This window comes from Oncorhynchus keta, chromosome 34 (genome assembly GCF_023373465.1).
Source record: "Oncorhynchus keta strain PuntledgeMale-10-30-2019 chromosome 34, Oket_V2, whole genome shotgun sequence".
Lineage (NCBI taxonomy): Eukaryota > Metazoa > Chordata > Actinopteri > Salmoniformes > Salmonidae > Oncorhynchus > Oncorhynchus keta.
The window spans coordinates 78795944-78818158 of NC_068454.1; the positions used below are offsets into that span (position 1 = coordinate 78795944).

The following is a 22215-nucleotide window of genomic DNA, read 5'->3' on the forward strand; positions in this document are numbered from 1 at the left end:
GAAGCTGTGATAGAGAGACAGTGGTCCATTTGAAATGCCATAAATCAGAGCCACATGTAGTCTCCATACTTAACACACGTCTGTGGTCAGGCTGCCATTCATCTGTAACACACGTAACACTGTGCTGTCAACTCCACTGACCTGTCATCCCGAATACATACATCATTCAGTAGCAGTACACACAAACACACACACACACACACACACACACACACACACACACACACACACACACACACACACACACACACACACACACACACACACACACACACACACACACACACACACACACACACACAAACACACACACACACACACACACACACACACACACACACACACACACACACACACACACACACACACACACACACACACACACACACACACACACACACACACACACACACACACACACACACACACACACACACACACACACACACACACACACACACACACACACACACACACACACACACACACACACACACACACACACACATAGCAGCAAGAGCATCACGAGCCGATCATGTGGTGGAATAGAGAGAGGAATCTGAATCTAGACGGGGTTTGGCTGCATAAATGTTTACAGTCAGTTGTCATGATGATCCATGGTCAGACAGGCTGTGGTACAGACCCATATAAACCAGCTGAAAATGGGAGTGGAGGAGCAGGAGAGGAGGGTGGTGTGGTGGTAAGGGTGAAGACCCGGGGAGGGGGTACAGGAGGAAGAGGATGAAAATGGGATGATTTGAGTGGAGAGGGGGGTTAAGGTGGCGTGGTAGTAGGAGAGAGGGGTGAAGTGGTCTTGGTGATGCGATGGACAGTCTTTGAAACATATGAGAGATGAGTGTGTGTGTGTGTGTGCGTGCGCATGCGTGTGCGTGTGTGTATGCAAGACTTTGTGTGCTGGTGGTTTTTGGTAGCGTGTGTTGTTCACCAGTCTGCTGGTGAGTTCTGCACTGTAAAAAAGTCTAGTTGTTTCATCTAATTATTATGAAGTAACTGGTTCCACAGTCTTTTTAAGTTTAGTTCACTTTTCAATCTAAGTGTTACCCGTAATTAATATTTTTAGTTGGCCCAAACTTAGCTCCAATTTACACAAAAACTTGCGCAAACATTCAGTCAACTTAAAATGATGTGTTTGCTCAAATTTTTGCATGTTCATTCAACTAGAAATGATTATTTGGGCATCTTAATTAAGAAGGTCTGTGTAACTGGTCTGTGTTACATTTAACATACAATGTTTTAAACTTACATGATTACTTTGTGCCTGTTCATTTCTACAGTAATTCATATTCAACATGTCCACAACCTTCTGGTTCACAGCATTCCATTTTCCTGCTACTCCACCATGTCTGTGTCAGTGATCAGTTAACCTGACTACTCTCTCATCATTGATTTGCGTTACTTATTTCAGTAATAGTCTAATGTTGGCCTGCATAGTACTCATTTTTATGTTTCTCCTTAGTCGCTATGATAAATAAAATCATTTTACTTGGGTACTTTTAACAGAGATGAGATTTACTTTGAAGTGCAAAGTGTAGCAATAGAGATGAACTCAGTAATTGACATAGACACGGTGACATAGCAGGAAGCTTAGTGTCCTCAGTCCCAAGAGGTTGAGAGTTCAAAGTCCAGATGAGGATGTGTTGAATAATCATTTCTGGAGAAATGATGATGCACAATGTGTGTCAGTTGAAAGTATTGTATGTCAAAAGCATCGTTTATGAAGGTGTAACTAGTTTCAAAGCCTTTTTTAGTCCAAATAATAATATCTAGATGAATGAACATGTGAGGTAAGTTGAGCAAACACATCATTTTAAGTTGACTACATTTTTGTGTACATTTTCAGAAGTTGGAGCTATGTTTTGGCCAACAAAAAATGTTAAGATCAGGTGGCACCTTGATCGAAAAGTTGAGTAAACTTAAAAAGGCTATAGAACCAGTAACTTAAAAATGCACTGTAGCATATAGCAGCTATAAGCATTTTTTACAGTGTGTTGGTTAGGCCTGTATGTACCCTATGCTTGGGGTTCTAGCCTGGGTCAGGCCTGTATGTACCCTATGTTTGGGGTTCTAGCCTGGGTCAGGCCTGTATGTACCCTATGCTTGGGGTTCTAGCCTGGGTCAGGCCTGTATGTACCCTATGCTTGGGGTTCTAGCCTGGGTCAGGCCTGTATGTACCCTATGTTTGGGGTTCTAGCCTGGGTCAGGCCTGTATGTACCCTATGCTTGGGGTTCTAGCCTGGGTCAGGCCTGTATGTACCCTATGCTTGGGGTTCTAGCCTGGGTCAGGCCTGTATGTACCCTATGCTTGGGGTTCTAGCCTGGGTCAGGCCTGTATGTACCCTATGTTTGGGGTTCTAGCCTGGGTCAGGCCTGTATGTACCCTATGTTTGGGGTTCTAGCCTGGGTCAGGCCTGTATGTACCCTATGCTTGGGGTTCTAGCCTGGGTCAGGCCTGTATGTACCCTATGCTTGGGGTTCTAGCCTGGGTCAGGCCTGTATGTACCCTATGCTTGGGGTTCTAGCCTGGGTCAGGCCTGTATGTACCCTATGCTTGGGGTTCTAGCCTGGGTCAGGCCTGTATGTACCCTATGCTTGGGGTTCTAGCCTGGGTCAGGCCTGTATGTACCCTATGTTTGGGGTTCTAGCCTGGGTCAGGCCTGTATGTACCCTATGCTTGGGGTTCTAGCCTGGGTCAGGCCTGTATGTACCCTATGCTTGGGGTTCTAGCCTGGGTCAGGCCTGTATGTACCCTATGCTTGGGGTTCTAGCCTGGGTCAGGCCTGTATGTACCCTATGCTTGGGGTTCTAGCCTGGGTCAGGCCTGTATGTACCCTATGCTTGGGGTTCTAGCCTGGGTCAGGCCTGTATGTACCCTATGCTTGGGGTTCTAGCCTGGGTCAGGCCTGTATGTACCCTATGCTTGGGGTTCTAGCCTGGGTCAGGCCTGTATGTACCCTATGCTTGGGGTTCTAGCCTGGGTCAGGCCTGTATGTACCCTATGCTTGGGGTTCTAGCCTGGGTCAGGCCTGTATGTACCCTATGCTTGGGGTTCTAGCCTGGGTCAGGCCTGTATGTACCCTATGTTTGGGGTTCTAGCCTGGGTCAGGCCTGTATGTACCCTATGCTTGGGGTTCTAGCCTGGGTCAGGCCTGTATGTACCCTATGCTTGGGGTTCTAGCCTGGGTCAGGCCTGTATGTACCCTATGCTTGGGGTTCTAGCCTGGGTCAGGCCTGTATGTACCCTATGCTTGGGGTTCTAGCCTGGGTCAGGCCTGTATGTACCCTATGCTTGGGGTTCTAGCCTGGGTCAGGCCTGTATGTACCCTATGCTTGGGGTTCTAGCCTGGGTCAGGCCTGTATGTACCCTATGCTTGGGGTTCTAGCCTGGGTCAGGCCTGTATGTACCCTATGCTTGGGGTTCTAGCCTGGGTCAGGCCTGTATGTACCCTATGCTTGGGGTTCTAGCCTGGGTCAGGCCTGTATGTACCCTATGCTTGGGGTTCTAGCCTGGGTCAGGCCTGTATGTACCCTATATTTGGGGTTCTAGAAGGGGTCAGGCCTGTATGTACCCTATATTTGGGGTTCTAGCCTGGGTCAGGCCTGTATGTACCCTATGTTTGGGGTTCTAGCCTGGGTCAGGCCTGTATGTACCCTATGCTTGGGGTTCTAGCCTGGGTCAGGCCTGTATGTACCCTATGCTTGGGGTTCTAGCCTGGGTCAGGCCTGTATGTACCCTATGTTTGGGGTTCTAGCCTGGGTCAGGCCTGTATGTACCCTATGCTTGGGGTTCTAGCCTGGGTCAGGCCTGTATGTACCCTATGCTTGGGGTTCTAGCCTGGGTCAGGCCTGTATGTACCCTATGCTTGGGGTTCTAGCCTGGGTCAGGCCTGTATGTACCCTATGCTTGGGGTTCTAGCCTGGGTCAGGCCTGTATGTACCCTATGCTTGGGGTTTAGCCTGGGTCAGGCCTGTATGTACCCTATGCTTGGGGTTCTAGCCTGGGTCAGGCCTGTATGTACCCTATGTTTGGGGTTCTAGCCTGGGTCAGGCCTGTATGTACCCTATGTTTGGGGTTCTAGCCTGGGTCAGGCCTGTATGTACCCTATGCTTGGGGTTCTAGCCTGGGTCAGGCCTGTATGTACCCTATGCTTGGGGTTCTAGCCTGGGTCAGGCCTGTATGTACCCTATGCTTGGGGTTCTAGCCTGGGTCAGGCCTGTATGTACCCTATGCTTGGGGTTCTAGCCTGGGTCAGGCCTGTATGTACCCTATGCTTGGGGTTCTAGCCTGGGTCAGGCCTGTATGTACCCTATGCTTGGGGTTCTAGCCTGGGTCAGGCCTGTATGTACCCTATGCTTGGGGTTCTAGCCTGGGTCAGGCCTGTATGTACCCTATGCTTGGGGTTCTAGCCTGGGTCAGGCCTGTATGTACCCTATGCTTGGGGTTCTAGCCTGGGTCAGGCCTGTATGTACCCTATATTTGGGGTTCTAGAAGGGGTCAGGCCTGTATGTACCCTATATTTGGGGTTCTAGCCTGGGTCAGGCCTGTATGTACCCTATGTTTGGGGTTCTAGCCTGGGTCAGGCCTGTATGTACCCTATGCTTGGGGTTCTAGCCTGGGTCAGGCCTGTATGTACCCTATGCTTGGGGTTCTAGCCTGGGTCAGGCCTGTATGTACCCTATGTTTGGGGTTCTAGCCTGGGTAACTGTTCAGTCTATTTTTGTGTGGCACTCCACAGGTCTGCTCTCTTTAAATTACATCATCATAAAGAGTGTAGTGTGGCTTTTATTTTGACAGTTGGCCTGTGTGTTTCCATGTCTGTTTTCTCAGTCAATCACCTCCCCTGGGCGAGTCAATGAACTATCCTTCTTCCATTCCTTTGCTTGCACCGTCGCTCTACCTCTTTCTCTCATTCTTCTGTACCTCTCTCTCTCTCTCTCTCTCTCTCTCTCTCGCTCAAGGGCAGGTTTGTATGTTATAACAGGGAGCTACTATACTACATAGTTTTCACCCCCCTCTCTCCCTCCCTCCCTCTCTCCTCTTTTCTCCCTCTCCTTTCCCCCCTAGACTGAACTCCCTTTTTCCACAAAGGTCATCTTTGGTCACTCTGTTTATCCTTCTTCCCTCCCCCATCTCAATTCAACTCAATTTAAGGGCTTCATTAGAATGGGAAACATATGTTTACATTGCCAAAGCAAACTCTCTTCATTTCCCTCACCCCAAACCTCCTCTCTCTAACCCCCTCTCTCCCCCCAACCCCCTCTCAATCCCAGCCCCTCTCTCCCCACAACCCCTCCCTCCTTGCAACGTCCCTCTTTCCTCTCAACCCCAGCCCCTCTTTCCTTTCTCCTCACAATTCCAGTCCCTCTGTCCTCTCCTCACAACCACAGCCCCTCTCTCCTCACAACCCCAGCCCCTCTCTCCTCTCTCCTCACAACCTCAGCCCCTCTCTCCTCACAACCCCAGCCCCTCTTTCCTCTCAACCTCAGCCCCTCTCTCCTCTCTCCTCACAACCCCAGCCCCTCTCTCCTCACAACCCCAGCCCCTCTTTCCTCTCAACCCCAGCCCCTCTCTCCTCACAACCCCAGCCCCTCTCTCCTCTCTCCTCACAACCCCAGCCCCTCTCTCCTCTCTCTTCACAACCCCAGCCCCTCTCTCCTCACCACCCCCTCTTTCCTCTCAACCCCAGCCCCTCTCTCCTCACAACCTCAGCACCTCTCTCCTCTCTCCTCACAACCCCAGCCCCTCTCTCCTCACAACCCCAGTCCCTCTCTCCTCACAACCCCAGCCCCTCTCTCCTCACAACCCCAGTCCCTCTCTCCTCACAACCCCAGTCCCTCTCTCTTCACAACCCCCCTCTCTCCTCACAACCCCAGTCCCTCTCTCCTCACAACCCCAGTCCCTCTCTCCTCACAACCCCCCTCTCTCCTCACAACCCCAGTCCCTCTCTCCTCACAACCCCTTTCTATAACCTTCTCTCTGTTGTAATGTTCCCTCAGGGTTGTGTGAGTGTTTCAACATCGATGTTAAGCGGCCTCGTATCTACACTGGTCCAGAGGAGGCCCTATTTGGTTTCTCTGTGCTACAGCATGACAATGCGGGGGACAAATCGTGAGTACCAACGTCTGTATGTGTGTGTGTTTGTCAAAGGTCAAAAAGGGGGTGCTTATATTTGTCCTGTTTCACTGCATGTACAAGTGGGTAACCTGAATGAGTGTACAGGTTATTAATGCCGACCCTGGAGCGATTAGGGTACACTGCCTTGCTCAATGGCAGGCTACCTGCCGCCCTCCAGGCTACCTGCCGTCCTCCGCCGTCCTCCGCCGTCCTCCAGGCTACCTGCCGCCCTCCAGGCTACCTGCCGTCCTCTGCCGTCCTCCGCCGTCCTCCAGGCTACCTGCCGCCCCCCAGGCTACCTGCCACCCTCCAGGCTACCTACCGTCCTTCAGGCTACCTACCGTCCTCCAGGCTACCTGCCGTCCTCCAGGCTACCTGCCTCCTTCCAGGTTACCTGCCGTCCTCCAGGCTACCTGCCGTCCTCCAGGCTACCTGCCGTCCTCCAGGCTACCTGCCGTCCTCCAGGCTACCTGCCGTCCTCCAGGCTACCTGCCGTCCTCCAGGCTACCTGCCGTCCTCCAGGCTACCTGCCGTCCTCCAGGCTACCTGCCGTCCTCCAGGCTATCAATTAGTGTATCTGTAGTAGGATGCATTGATAAAATCCTCACAACCTGATTGGCTGTGTGTGTGATTGTGATGCAGGATGCTGGTTGGTGCTCCTTGGGATGGACCTTCCAATACCAGGAGAGGAGACGTGTACAAATGCATCGTGGGAGAGGAGAGGAGCTCCAACTGCACCAAAACCAACCTAGGTGAGAGACAACTACAGATCTAGGATCAGCTTACCCTCCGCTGATCCTAATCTTAACCATTAGGAGGAGAAACACTAAACTGACCATAGCTCAGCCTCTAGGGAATGTCATTAACCATCTCTCTCCTCCCTCTCTGTCTCAGGTGAGAGCACGTTACAGAATGTATCTAGAAACCTGAAGAACTCTCATCTAGGAATGACCCTCAGTCCAGACTCACCTGATGGATTCCTGGTACGTTCTCTGTCCCATTGGCTGACTGGTTGACTGATTGATTGATGAATTGATTGAGTCAGTGGGCCAACATGGTCTTGAGTCTTGCAGACAACATGTGTTTGATCCTGGGTTACATATGGCTGTAGGAACTGAGTCAGTCCTGGAGGGATGTGGTGGGGGTGAGAGGAGGAGGTGGTGTGTTTGTTTGGAATGGACTTTTCAATGAGTCAGCTGGGGTTGGCCATGTTAAGAAGGAATTAACATTAGATGCCATGTCCGAGTGTGTTCAGAATCCCTCCTCATTATAGGGCAGCTTTTCTTACCATACATTCAAGCGCACACACACACACAAACACACACAACACACACACACACACACACACACACACACACACACACACACACACACACACACACACACACACACACACACACACACACACACACACACACACACACACACACACACACACACACACACACACACACACACACACACACACACACACACACACACACACACACACACACACACACACTCTGGGCCACGTTGTCCTAGCAGAGTCTTCTGATCCAGGTATCTCCAGATCTCTATGGTTACAGAGGAATTACTGAGTGGCTGTGCCAGCAAGCAGCCACTCCTGTGTGTGTGTGTGTGTCTGCCAGCAGTTTGCAGCTACTTTAGGTGCAGAGTCAAACACAGTTCACTAATGCCAGGGCCAGCCTGTTTTTGCGCGTGTGTATTAGAACCCCTGTGGTAGGGTCTAAAACAGGATCGGAATGCAGCTCCGGCCCTTTGTAATGACAGGCCTACCAAAAGCCATAGCAACTCTCGCCCTCCTCTCCTTCTTTCCTTTCTCTCATCCCTCTCTCACCATCCCTCCCTCTGTCTCTCTCTGTCTCTGTGTCTGTACTGGAGCTGTGCTGGGGCCTTTGGTAATGACAGGGTCATGTTTTCTCTTTCTTCCCTCCCTTCTTCACTCTTTTCATTTTTATTTTGTCTCCTAGTGTGTATGAATGTTGTTCCTTTTATCCTAGCTCTCCTCTCTCCCCACACTCCTCCTTTCCCTTCCGCTCTCTTTGGTTTTAAAGCCAAATAAATAGTATGCTTTGAAGACATCAATATTGTTATGTGACTGTTCTGCCTCACCTCATTCACTACAATTGGGATTAAATGGCTTTATTGGTCTGCGGCGTTCCAGCTCTGGTACAATACTCATGAAAACTGCCACCATGTCAACAACTTCTTCACCCCATCCCTCGCTCTCTCTCTCTCTTCTCCCTCTCTTTCATCACCCCATCCCTCACTCTCTCTCTCTTCTCCCTCTCTTTCATCACCCCATCCCTCGCTCTCTCTCTCTTCTCCCTCTCTTTCATTTCATATGTTCTCAAACCACAATTATATGCTTTTCCATGATATACCCCCCTCGCTTATACCCAATTCTTCTCCTCATCTCTCTTTCATTCTCTCGCTCTCCCTCTCCCCACATCTCTCTCTATTTCTCTCTCTCAGTCTCCCTTCTCTCTCTCTCTCTGACTCTCTCTTTCTCTCTCAGGCTCCCGTCTCTCTCTCTCTGGTTCTCTGTCTTTCTCTCTCTCTTTCTTTTTCTCTCTCTCTATCTCTCTCGCTCTCAGTTCCCCCCTCTCTCTCTTTCTTTCTCTCTCTTTCTCAGTCCCCCCTCTCTCTCTCAGTCCCCCCCCTTTTGTCTCAGCCCCTCCTCAATTAAATTTCATTTCAAAGAGCTTTATTGGTATGGGAAACATATGTTTACATTGCCAAAGCAACTGAAATATATAATAAACAAAAGTGAAATAAACAATAAAAAATTACACTCAAAAAAGTTCCCATGGCTATATACCGTGTTGTAGCGATGGGCAAATAGTTAAAGTACAAAAGGGAAAATAAATCAACTTAAATATGAGTTGTATTTACGATGGTGCTTGTTTTTCATTGGTAGCCCTTTTCTTGTGGCAACAGGTCACACATCTTTCTGCTGTGATGGCAGACTGTGGTATTTCACCCAATAGATATGGAAGTTTATCAAAATTGGAGTTGTTTTCAAATTCTTTGTGGGTCTCTGTAATATGAATCAAATATGTCTCTCTATGGTCATACATTTGGCAGGAGGTTAGGAAGTGCAGCTCAGTTTCCACCTCATTTTGTGGGCAGTGAGCACATAGCCTGTCTTCTCTTGAGAGCCAGGTCTGCCTACGGTGGCCTTTCTCAATAGCAAGGCTATGCTCACTGAGTCTGTATATAGTCAAAGCTTTCCTTAAGTTTGGGGCAGTCACAGTGGTCAGGTATTCTGCCACTGTGTACTCTCTGTTTAGGACTAAATAGCATTCTAGTTTGCTCTGTTATTTTGTTGATTCTTTCCAATGTGTCAAGTAATTATCTTTTTGTTTTCTCATGATTTGGTTTGGTCTAATTGTGTTGCTGTCCTGGGGCTTTGTGGGGTCTGTGTTTGTGAACAGAGCCCCAGGACCAGCTTGCTTAGGGGACTCTTCTCCAGGTACATCTCTCTGTAGGCGGTGGCTTTGTAATCAAATGTTTGGGAATCACTTCCTTTTAGGTGGTTGTAGAATTTAACAACTAATTTCTTGATTTTGAGAGTTATTGGGTATCGGCATAATTTTTCCTTGAAGGTCAGCATCCCGGAGTCGCCTCTTCACTGTTGACTTTGAGATGGGTGTTTTGCGGGTACTATTTAAGGAAGCTGCCAGTTGAGGTCTTGTGAGGCATCTGTTTCTCAAATTAGACAACCTAATGTACTTGTCCTCTTGCTCAGTTGTGCACCGGGGCCTCCAACTCCTCTTTCTATTCTGGTTAGAGCCCGTTTGCTCTGTTCTTGTACTTCCGGTGCCGGCAGAGATGGCCGCCTCGCTTCGCGTTCCTAGGAAACTATGCAGTTTTTTGTTTTTTTTTACGTGTTATTTCTTACATTAGTACCCCACGTCATCTCAGGTTTCATTACATACAGTCGAGAAGAACTACTAAATATAAGATCAGCGTCAACTCACCATCAGTACGACCAAGAATATGTTTTTCGCGACGCGGATCCTGTGTTCTGCCTTTCAAACAGGACAACGGAATGGATCCCATGCAGCGACCCAAAAAAACGACTCCGAAAAAGAGGGAAACGAGGTGGTCTTCTGGTCAGACTCCGGAGACGGGCACATCGTGCACCACTCCCTAGCATTCTTCTCGCCAATGTCCAGTCTCTTGACAACAAGGTTGATGAAATCCGAGCAAGGGTAGCATTCCAGAGGGACATCAGAGACTGTAACGTTCTTTGCTTCACGGAAACATGGCTCACTGGAGAGACGCTATCGGAGGCGGTGCAGCCAGCGGGTTTCTCCACGCATTGCGCCGACAGAAACAAACATATTTCTGGTAAGAAGAGGGGCGGGGGCGTATGCCTTATGGCTAACGAGACATAGTGTGATGAAAGAAACATACAGGAACTCAAATCCTTCTGTTCACCTGATTTAGAATTCCTGACAATCAAATGTAGACCGCATTATCTACCAAGAGAATTCTCTTCGATTATAATCACAGCCGTATATATCACCCCCCAAGCAAACACATCGATGGCTCTGAACGAACTTTATTTGACTCTTCCCAAACTGGAATCCATTTATCCAGAGGCTGCATTCATTGTATCTGGGGATTTTAACAAGGCTAATCTGAAAACAAGACTCCCTAAATTTTATCAGCATATCGATTGCGCAACCAGGGGTGGAAAAACCTTGGATCATTGTTACTCTAACTTCCGCGACGCATATAAGGCCCTGCCCAGTCCTCCTTTCGGAAAAGCTGACCACGACTCCATTTTGTTGATCCGTGCCTACAGACAGAAACTAAAACAAGAGGCTCCCACGCTAAGGTCTGTCCAACGCTGGTCCGACCAAGCTGACTCCACACTCCAAGACTGCTTCCATCACGTGGACTGGGATATGTTTCGTATTGCGTCAGATAACAATATTGACGAATACGCTGATTCGGTGTGCGAGTTCATTAGAACGTGCGTTGAAGATGTCGTTCCCATAGCAACGATTAAAACATTCCCTAACCAGAAACCGTGGATTGATGGCAGCATTCGCGTGAAACTGAAAGCGCAAACCACTGCTTTTAATCAGGGCAAGGTGACTGGTAACATGACCGAATACAAACAGTGCAGCTATTCCCTCCGCAAGGCTATCAAACAAGCTAAGCGTCAGTACAGAGACAAAGTAGAATCAGACACAAGAGGCATGTGGCAGGGTCTACAGTCAATCACGGACTACAAGAAGAAATCCAGCCCAGTCACGGACCAGGATGTCTTGCTCCCAGGCAGACTAAATAACTTTTTTGCCCGCTTTGAGGACAATACAGTGCCACTGACACGGCCTGCAACGAAAACATGCGGACTCTCCTTCACTGCAGCCGAGGTGAGTAAGACATTTAAACGTGTTAACCCTCGCAAGGCTGCAGGCCCAGACGGCAACCCCAGCCGCGCACTCAGAGCATGCACAGACCAGCTGGCCGGTGTGTTTATGGACATATTCAATCAATCCCTATACCAGTCTGCTGTTCCCACATGCTTCAAGAGGGCCACCATTGTTCCTGTTCCCAAGAAAGCTAAGGTAACTGAGCTAAATGACTACCACCCCGTAGCACTCACTTCCGTCATCATCAAGTGCTTTGAGAGACTAGTCAAGGACCATATCACCTCCACCCTACCTGACACCCTAGACCCACTCCAATTTGCTTACCGCCCAAATAGGTCCACAGACGATGCAATCTCAACCACACTGCACACTGCCCTAACCCATCTGGACAAGAGGAATACCTATGTGAGAATGCTGTTCATCGACTACAGCTCGGCATTCAACACCATAGTACCCTCCAAGCTCGTCATCAAGCTCGAGACCCTGGGTCTCGACCCCGCCCTGTGCAACTGGGTACTGGACTTCCTGACGGGCCGCCCCCAGGTGGTGAGGGTAAGCAACAACATCTCCACCCCGCTGATCCTCAACACTGGGGCCCCACAAGGGTGCGTTCTGAGCCCTCTCCTGTACTCCCTGTTCACCCACGACTGCGTGGCCACGCACGCCTCCAACTCAATCATCAAGTTTGCGGACGACACAACAGTGGTAGGCTTGATTACCAACAACGACGAGACGGCCTACAGGGAGGAGGTGAGGGCCCTCGGAGTGTGGTGTCAGGAAAATAACCTCACACTCAACGTCAACAAAACTAAGGAGATGATTGTGGACTTCAGGAAACAGCAGAGGGAACACCCCTATCCACATCGATGGAACAGTAGTGGAGAGGGTAGCAAGTTTTAAGTTCCTCGGCATACACATCACAGACAAACTGAATTGGTCCACTCACACAGACAGCATCGTGAAGAAGGCGCAGCAGCGCCTCTTCAACCTCAGGAGGCTGAAGAAATTCGGCTTGTCACCAAAAGCACTCACAAACTTCTACAGATGCACAATCGAGAGCATCCTGGCGGACTGTATCACCGCCTGGTATGGCAACTGCTCCGCCCACAACCGTAAGGCTCTCCAGAGGGTAGTGAGGTCTGCACAACGCATCACCAGGGGCAAACTACCTGCCCTCCAGGACACCTACACCACCCGATGTTACAGGAAGGCCATAAAGATCATCAAGGACATCAACCACCCGAGCCACTGCCTGTTCACCCCGCTATCATCCAGAAGGCGAGGTCAGTACAGGTGCATCAAAGCTGGGACCGAGAGACTGAAAAACAGCTTCTATCTCAAGGCCATCAGACTGTTAAACAGCCACCACTAACATTGAGTGGCTGCTGCCAACACACTGACACTGACTCAACTCCAGCCACTTTAATAATGGGATTTGATGGGAAATGATGTAAATATATCACTAGCCACTTTAAACAATGCTACCTTATATAATGTTACTTACCCTACATTATTCATCTCATATGCATACGTATATACTGTACTCTATATCATCGACTGCATCCTTATGTAATACATGTATCACTAGCCACTTTAACTATGCCACTTTGTTTACATACTCATCTCATATGTATATACTGTACTCGATACCATCTACTGTATCTTGCCTATGCTGCTCTGTACCATCACTCATTCATATATCCTTATGTACATATTCTTTATCCCCTTACACTGTGTATAAGACAGTAGTTTTGGAATTGTTAGTTAGATTACTTGTTGGTTATTACTGCATTGTCGGAACTAGAAGCACAAGCATTTTGCTACACTCGCATTAACATCTGCTAACCATGTGTATGTGACAAATAAAATTTGATTTGATTTGAAGGGAGTAGTAAACAGCACTGTACAAGATCTTCAGTTTCTTGGCAATTTATCACATGGAATAGCCTTCATTTCTCAGAACAAGCATAGACTGACGAGTTTCAGAAGACAAGTCTTTGTTTCTGGCCATTTTGAGCCTGTAATCAAACCCACAAATGCTGATGCTCCAGATACTCAACCAGTCTAAACAAGTCCAGTTTTATTGCTTCCTTTAACAGCACCCTTGTTGTTTGTGTACATGGATTTTATAATGTCGTATGTTTTTCCCCAAAAACAGCATTCCATTAATTTATATAGCAGACCCTCATGAAAAACTGAGTCAAAAGCTTTTTTGACATCAACAAAGCATGAGAAAACTTTGCCTTTGTTTGTTTGACATTTAGGGTGTGCAGGTCTGTCGTATGGCAACCCCCCTTCTCTCTGTCTCCCACCCTCTTCCTCTATCTGGGTCTGCCTCTCCTTCACTCAGCCTGCTGGTGTTTATTGGTGTGTTCAGTAGCAGACCTGACCAACAGCCCAGTGGAGAAGTCAACTCTGTCCTTGTCTTGTGCCTCTCACTCTCACCAATAAATCAGTGCTAGCTAGGACCATATGACACATGTATGCATTATGTTACCTTTACAGGTTCACTTAAAGCTAAAATAATAACCATGTGTGTGTGTGTGTGTGTGTGTGTGTGTGTGTGTGTGTGTGTGTGTGTGTGTGTGTGTGTGTGTGTGTGTGTGTGTGTGTGTGTGTGTTCCAGGCATGTGCGCCCTGTGGTCTCAGGAGTGTGGTACCTCAGTCTTCAGTACGGGGATCTGTGTTTCTGTCAGCAACGACTTGGAACCTAGAGAGACCATCGCCCCTACAGCACAGAGTAACTGCACACACACACACACACACACACACACACACACACACACACACACACACACACACACACACACACACACACACACGCACACACACACACACACACACACACACACGCACACACACAAGAGTGGGTTGCATTTATGGGTTGCATCACACACACACATCACAGCTGAATGGTAATGACTCAGTAGAGTTCATTTCATGGGGTTTTGGGGGTCCTTAGTACTCTCAGCATCCCCTTATGGATCCAATAATATGTGTTTTCTGTCCAGGATGTGCAACATACATGGACATAGTGATCGTTCTGGATGGCTCCAATAGTATCTATCCCTGGTATGAAGTCCAGAACTTCCTCAGTAACATCCTCAGCAAGTTCCATATCAGCCCAGAACAGATGCAGGTAAAATTGTGTGTGTGTGTGTGTGTGTCTATACATTTCTGTGATGAAATCCTCAATGGCACAAGAGCTGGCCTAAACATAGGGGAGAGGGAACATGAGGGGAGAGGAAACATGAGGGGAGAGGGAACATGAGGGGAGAGGGAACATGAGGGGAGAGGAAACATGAGGGGAGAGGGAACATGAGGGGAGAGGGTACATGAGGGGAGAGGGAACATGAGGGGAGAGGGAACATGAGGGGAGAGGGAACATGAGGGGAGAGGGAACAGGAGGTGAGAGGGAACATGAGGGGAGAGGGAACATGAGGGGAGAAGAAACATGAGGGGAGAAGAAACATTTACATTTACATTTAAGTCATTTAGCAGACGCTCTTATCCAGAGCGACTTACATGAGGGGAGAGGGAACATGAGGGGAGAGGGAACATGAGGGGAGAGGGAACATGAGGGGAGAGGGAACATGAGGGGAGAAGAAACATGAGGGGAGAAGAAACATGAGGGGAGAGGGAACATGAGGGGAGAGGGAACATGAGGGGAGAGGGAACATGAGGGGAGAGGGAACATGAGGGGAGAGGGAACATGAGGGGAGAGGGTACATGAGGGGAGAGGGAACATGAGGGGAGAGGGTACATGAGGGGAGAGGGAACATGAGGGGAGAGGGAACATGAGGGGAGAGGGTACATGAGGGGAGAGGGAACATGAGGGGAGAGGGAACATGAGGGGAGAGGGAACATGAGGGGAGAGGAAACATGAGGGGAGAGGGAACATGAGGGGAGAGGAAACATTAGGGGAGAGGGAACATGAGGGGAGAGGGAACATGAGGGGAGAGGGAACATGAGGGGAGAGGGAACATGAGGGGAGAGGGAACATGAGGGGAGAGGGAACATGAGGGGAGAGGGAACATGAGGGGAGAGGAAACATGAGGGGAGAGGGAACATGAGGGGAGAGGGAACATGAGGGGAGAGGGAACATGAGGGGAGAGGGAACATGAGGGGAGAAGAAACATGAGGGGAGAAGAAACATGAGGGGAGAGTGAACATGAGGGGAGAGGGAACATGAGGGGAGCTGTAACATGGGGGGAGAGGGAACATGAGGGGAGCTGTAACATGGGGGGAGAGGGAACATGAGGGGAGCTGTAACATGGGGGAGAGGGAACATGAGGGGAGAGGGAACATGAACGGAGAAGAATTAGCAGTGGGGTAGAAGTTAGGGGAGGATGGGAGATGAGAAGGAAAGGGAGAAGAGGAGGGGGAGAGGGGGAAGATTAGAGGAGAATGGGAATAAGGGGTTTGGAGGGGGTGGTAGAGGTTTGGGTTGAGGATTGGAGAGGGAGATGGGGACAATAGAGGACAGGGGGACATGGGGTCATGTTCTATCTGTGGATATCCCACTGTATGCTTAACTACATTGGAAAGACAGCCAGACACAATTACGTGTGTGGTTTTGTTTCTACCATGACCATGGTTGTGTTCAGGTGGGGGTTTTGCAATACGGTGAGGTTGCGGTCCATGAGTGGTCACTGAGAGACTACCAGACAACACAGGAGGTGGTTGAAGCGGCTAAGAACATCAGCCGACAGGAGGGGCGGGAGACACGCACAGCATACGCCATCCACATGGGCTGGTACGTCTGTCAATCAATCATAAGCCATTCTCATTGGCTGGTCAATGTCTCAATCATAACTCACTCTGCCCTTTAACAATGTCAAATATTTTCTTATTATTTTCTTCTCTGTGGAACATGGAATCCAGCTGAGGCTGAGGGGTATAGAGGGGTCATAGGTCAAAACATAAAAACAGCTGTCTAATACGGACACCTGATATCTCACACCATAAAAGTTATCCTTTGAAAATTACATTCCTCCTTTATTAAACTCATACACATATAGTGTACCACACCCATACTACACACACACACCCGTACTCTACACACCACGGCTTTCATTCTCACTCACACACACACACACACACACACACACACACACACACACACACACACACACACACACACACACACACACACACACACACACACACACACACACACACACACACACACACACACACACACACACACATAAGCAAGGCAGGTAATTGGAGAGTTCCTGTTTTCCAGCACATTCAAAGTTAAATGGTCAGGATGTGAGAAGGGCAGTATAAAGAGAAGTCAATGGAAATTTTAAAAGCAGTATAAAATCAGTTTAAAATAAGTTTAAAATCAGTTTAAAGGCAGTTTAAAGGCGGTGACTGGAAATACACCTAAGTAAAACAGACAGCTTTCTTTTACTAATACTATTAACCAGTGTTCCCTCCAATGTTTTTCATCACTGAGCAAATTTCAGGTCAGCTGAGCGCAAAGTTTAACGGGGAAATTCTGTGCAACTTCCGGCATGCGTTTACTGTGAACACTGAGGCTGCACCCGTTTTAAGTTTGTTTTAACAGTGGTCAAGTAGGCTACTGTGACTATTTGATCATAATGTAGGCCTATCAGAGTGGTCTACCATCAAAAACAATGGAGAAAATGCATCCCATAACAATTTAACATGGAAATTGCTGTTCTATCATTCAGCTTACAGTAGCAGCCAATGTGTGGTGCTCAATGTAGGCCTACATTCCATGAGACTTGTGAAAGAACCTGTGGGCTTGACATTAACCTGTTTATCCACTTGTCCTTCAGACAAGGTGACTGAAAATGTTGTTGTGTTGTTTGAAGCAAGAAACCAGTTTACAAAATAAAATGTATTATTATTCCCACACCATTATTACAGAGAATCAGACAAATTATGCTACCCTCTGCCTATTGGCTACTTAGCTTGTTCAAGACTATTTAAAAATACAACACAGATTTTCAATGTCTAGAAATGCACATGTTTTGTGCTCTTGTAGGAAGCAACCACTCCCCTATTGCTGACAACAGATTCTATATAACTGAGCTAATAACTCACTAACTAGCGAAGGATATGAACAAATGTAGAAATGTGCACACTTTGCTACGTGTAGCTCTCACTTTGATCTCAAAACAAGAACATCGACTGACGACTGCTCATGCTGTACAAACAGTCCAGTTCAAAGTGAATGGCACAGACCCATATATGGCAATGGTCTATTTGCATATAGGACTACTGCAGCTCTGATTGGTTATAGCGCACCGGTCTGTGTAGAGTATGGGCCTGAGTCGTGCCTGTTAATGCAATAGAATCCTAGTCCGATGCATTCTGAATACAACAACATCTCTTGCATAGTTCGTTTTGTTTTGGTATGTTGTATTGAAAGTGGCTAATATTGCATTGATTCGATCACAATTTCCACAGTAAAGGGAAACGTTGATAGTGTTAACTAACGGAAAACTCTAGAAAGTTGATTGAAGTTCAATCTCATGCCTCTCAGCATGCTCTGATATTCTGCACGGTCCAGGGGGAGCTGTGCATGCGCACTGCACGCAGTTTAGAGGGGATATTGGTATTAACCCTTGTTTATGAGTGCTGGGTCGAAACGGTCATAGAACATGTCAGATGGACTCCGTCTGTCCGTCCGTCCGTCCGTCCGTCCGTCTGTCTGTGCTGTTTTGTTTCTTGGACTTCTTGTACGAATCAAACACACACAGATGAAAAGATACCAGAGCTGGCATTGGTATGAAGACTGACGGGGTTGGCTGTTGCTGGGTCAGCAGAGCTGCAGGTGTGGCCACTGTAGTACAGCCTGGTTAGCTCCTACAGCCACTGCAGCTGTACAAACACACACACACACACACACAGTCACGCACACACACACACACTCTGGAGGAGTGTGAGAAGAAACATCACCGGTGTGACACACACACACACACACACACACACACACACACACACACACACACACACACACACACACACACACACACACACACACACACACACACACACACACACACACACACACACACACACACAGGAAGCAGTATAAGACACATAGAGGCTAAATTAGTTATATAGGAGAGTAAAGCAGTCTATTAAAATGGTATCAGCTACTGCCTCTCACTGTGTCATACATATTTTACCATGTGACACACACACACACGCACACACATGCTGTGTCATGACCACACACACACACACACACGTTGTGTCATGACCACACTCCTGACTATAAAAGTGTAACTACAACCAGACCTCCCAATTAACACCACTCTTTCATCTAACTCCTCCCCCTCCTTTCTCTTCCCTTCATCTCTTTCTCTCATTCTCTCTTCTCTCCTTCCACAGTCTGTTCTCACATATGTCCCTCTCTTTCTCTCATTTCTCCCCCTCCTTCACTTTCTCTCTACCCCAGTTTTATCCCCCTGTATTTCACACAGTCTCTCAGCCACATCAGAGCTGGGCTCTTACCCACCTCTTTTTACTAGTGGATTTCACACTATTCTTTTATTTTTGTCTTTCTCTGTGTCTCTTTCTCGCTGTATGTCCATAGGCCCTGGTCTCTCTGCTCTCTTTAATTGGTCAAGTGGCAGCACAGTAATTGCTGGTTTATTCCTGCTTTATGCTTGTTTGTAATAAACTGTTTTTTAAGTGTTTTTCTCTCTTGCTCCACTAGTGTTCTAGAATGTTTATCTTTAGTCATCTCTCCTCTTCACAACCTCTCCTTATGTTACTTTTCCTTCCCTCTCTTTTTCCTTTCTTCTACTACATCTTCCTTCCCTCCATCTATCCTCTTGTGCTTTCTTCTCTCTCTCCTCCCTCTCTTCTCACCTCTCTCTCTCCTCCCTCTCATATTCATATCCTCTCTCTCTTCCCTCTCTTCTCATCTCTCTCTCCTCCCTCTCTTCTCCTCTCTCTCCTACTTCTCTTCTCCTCTCTCATCTCCACCCTTTCTCTCTCCCTCTCCTCTCTCTCTCCTCGCTCTCATCTCCTCTCCCTCTCCTCTCTCTCTCCTCCCTCTCTTCTCATCTCTCTCCTCCCTCTCTTCTCCTCTCTCTCCTCCTTCTCTTCTCCCTCACTTCTCCTCTCTCATCTCCACCCTTTCTCTCTCCCTCTCCTCTCTCTCTCCTCCCTCTCATCTCTTCTCCCTCTCCTCTCTCTCCCCCCTCTCTTCTCCCTTTCTTCTCATCTCTCTCTCCTCCCTCTCTTCTCCTCTCTCTTCTCCTCCCTCTCCTCTATCATCTCCATCCTTTCTCTCTCCCTCTCCTCTCTCTCTCTCCTCTTGTCTCTGGCTGGCTGTATAATTAGCAGGCTGTGCAGGGAAGCGGTTGTTTTTAACCAGACCGTTTCATGCGGGTTCACCACATACTTTATATTTAGCTTGGTCCAGAGTTACGCCTGAAAATGACTGAGTTCACTAACACTGGCTGCACTAGGCATTTGTGTGTGTGTGTGTGTGTGTGTGTGTGTGTGTGTGTGTGTGTGTGTGTGTGTGTGTGTGTGTGTGTGTGTGCGTGCGTGCGTGCGTGCGTGCGTGCGTGCGTGTGTGTGTAAGTGCTAGCAGACTCTACCCACTAAGTGTCCAGTGGTCAAAACAGGTCACCACCAGACAAACAGGGTGTGGTTATATGATTGTGTGCATGTGTGTCCTTGTATGTGTACAAGTGTGTGTGTGTGTGTGTGTGTGTGTGTGTGTGTGTGTGTGTGTGTGTGTGTGTGTGTGTGTGTGTGTGTGTGTGTGTGTGTGTGTGTGTGTGTGTGTGTGTGTGTGTGTGTGTGTGTGTGTGTGTGTGTGTGTGTGTGTGATTTTTCAGGGTCTCTACATACTTTGTAAGTAGGAAAACCTGCAAAATCGGGAAATGTATCAAATACTTGTTATCCCCACTGTAGGTCCTGGATGGCAGGGAGCTTGGCCCCAATGATGTACTGGACCATACACACTACCCACTGTACACTACCCCCTGTACACTACCCCCTGTACACTACCCTCTTGAAGCTCTCAACCTGTATCTTGTTGTATTTGGCGCATGTGACTAATGAAATTTGATTTGATTTTGATTTACAGCCTCGTCGATGAGAATGGGGCATGCTCGTCCTCCTTTTCCTGTAGTCCACAATCATCTCTTTTGTCTTGATTACGTTGAGGGATAGGTTGTTATTCTGGCACCACCCGGCTAGGTCTCTGACCCCCTCCCTATAGGCTGTCTCGTCATTGTCGGTGATCAGGCCTACCACTGTTGTGTCGTCTGCAAACTTAATGATGGTGTTGGAGTTGTGCCTGGCCATGCAGACGTGGGTGAACAGGGAGTATAGGAGGGGACTGAGCACGCACCCCTGATGGGCGCCAGTGTTGCTACCTACCCTCACCACCTGGGGGCGGCCCGTCAGGAAGTCCAGGATCCAGTTGCAGAGGGAGGTGTTTAGTCCCAGGGTCCTTAGCTTAGTGATGAGCTTTGAGGGCACAATGGTTTTGAACACTGAGCTGTAGTCAATTAATAGTATTCTCATGGAGGTGTTCCTTTTGTCCAGGTGGGAAAGGGCAGGGTGGAGTGCAATAGAGATTGCATCATCTGTGGATCTGTTTGAGCGGTATGCAAATTGGAGTGGGTCTAGGGTTTCTGGGTTAATGTGAGCCATTACCAGCCTTTCAAAGCACTTCATGGCTACAGACGTGAGTACTACGGGTCTGTAGTCATTTAGGCAGGTCGCCTTAGTGCTCTTGGGCACAGGGACTATGGTGGTCTGCTTGAAACATGTTGGTATTACAGACTCAATCAGGGACATGTTGAAAATGTCAGTGAGACACCTACCAGTTGGTCAGCACATGCACATGCACACTTCCTGGCAATCCGTCTGGCCCAGTGGCCTTGTGAATGTTGACCTGTTTAAAGGTCTTACTCACGTTGGCTACGGAGAGCATGATCACACAGTCGCCCGGAACAGCTGATGCTCTCATGCATGCGTCAGTGTTGCTTGCCTCGAAGAGAGCATAGAAGTGATTTAGCTCGTCTGGTAGGCTCGTGTCATTGGGCAGCTCGCAGCTGTGCTTCCCTTTGTAGTCTGTAATAGTTTGCAAGCCCTGCCACATCCGACGAGCGTCGGAGCCGGTGTAGTATGATTCAATCCTGTATTGGGCACTTTGCTTGTTTGATGGTTCATCTGAGGGTATAGCAGGATTTCTTATAACCTTCCGGGTTAGAGTCCCGCACCTTGAAAGCGGCAGCTCTACCCTTTCACTCAGTGAGAATGTTGTCTGTAATCCATGGCTTCTGGTTGGGGTATGTACAGTCACTGTGGGGACGATGTCCTCGATGCACTTATTGATAAAGCCAGTGACTGATGTGGCGTTACTCCTCAAGGCCATTGGAAGAATCCCATAACATATTCCAGTCTGTGCTAGCAAAACTGTCCTGTAGTTCAGCATCTGCTTCATCTGACCTCTTTTTTATAGACTGAGTCACTGGTGCTTCCTACTTTAATTTTAGCTTGTAAGCAGGAATCAGGAGGATAGAATTATGGTCAGATTTATCAAATGGAGGGCGAGGGAGAGCTTTGTACGCGTCTCTGTGTGTGGAGGAATAAAGGTGATCTAGATTTTTTTCCCCTCTGGTTGCGCATTTAACATGCTGATAGAAATTAGGTAAAACTGATTTAAGTTTC

General features: G+C 48.2%; 1 protein-coding gene across 1 annotated transcript in view; it reads left to right on the forward strand.

Moving 5' to 3' along the window:
* The window catches only part of LOC118378932 (integrin alpha-10-like), a 55564-nt gene that overhangs the window by 6425 nt on the left and 26924 nt on the right, over positions 1-22215 (forward strand). The window contains exons 2-8 of the mRNA XM_052495199.1: positions 6016-6127; positions 6776-6885; positions 7028-7090; positions 11333-11362; positions 14156-14269; positions 14541-14668; positions 16137-16285. Coding sequence (XP_052351159.1) covers positions 6016-6127; positions 6776-6885; positions 7028-7090; positions 11333-11362; positions 14156-14269; positions 14541-14668; positions 16137-16285 — 706 coding nt within the window. The remainder of the gene's footprint in view (positions 1-6015; positions 6128-6775; positions 6886-7027; positions 7091-11332; positions 11363-14155; positions 14270-14540; positions 14669-16136; positions 16286-22215) is intronic.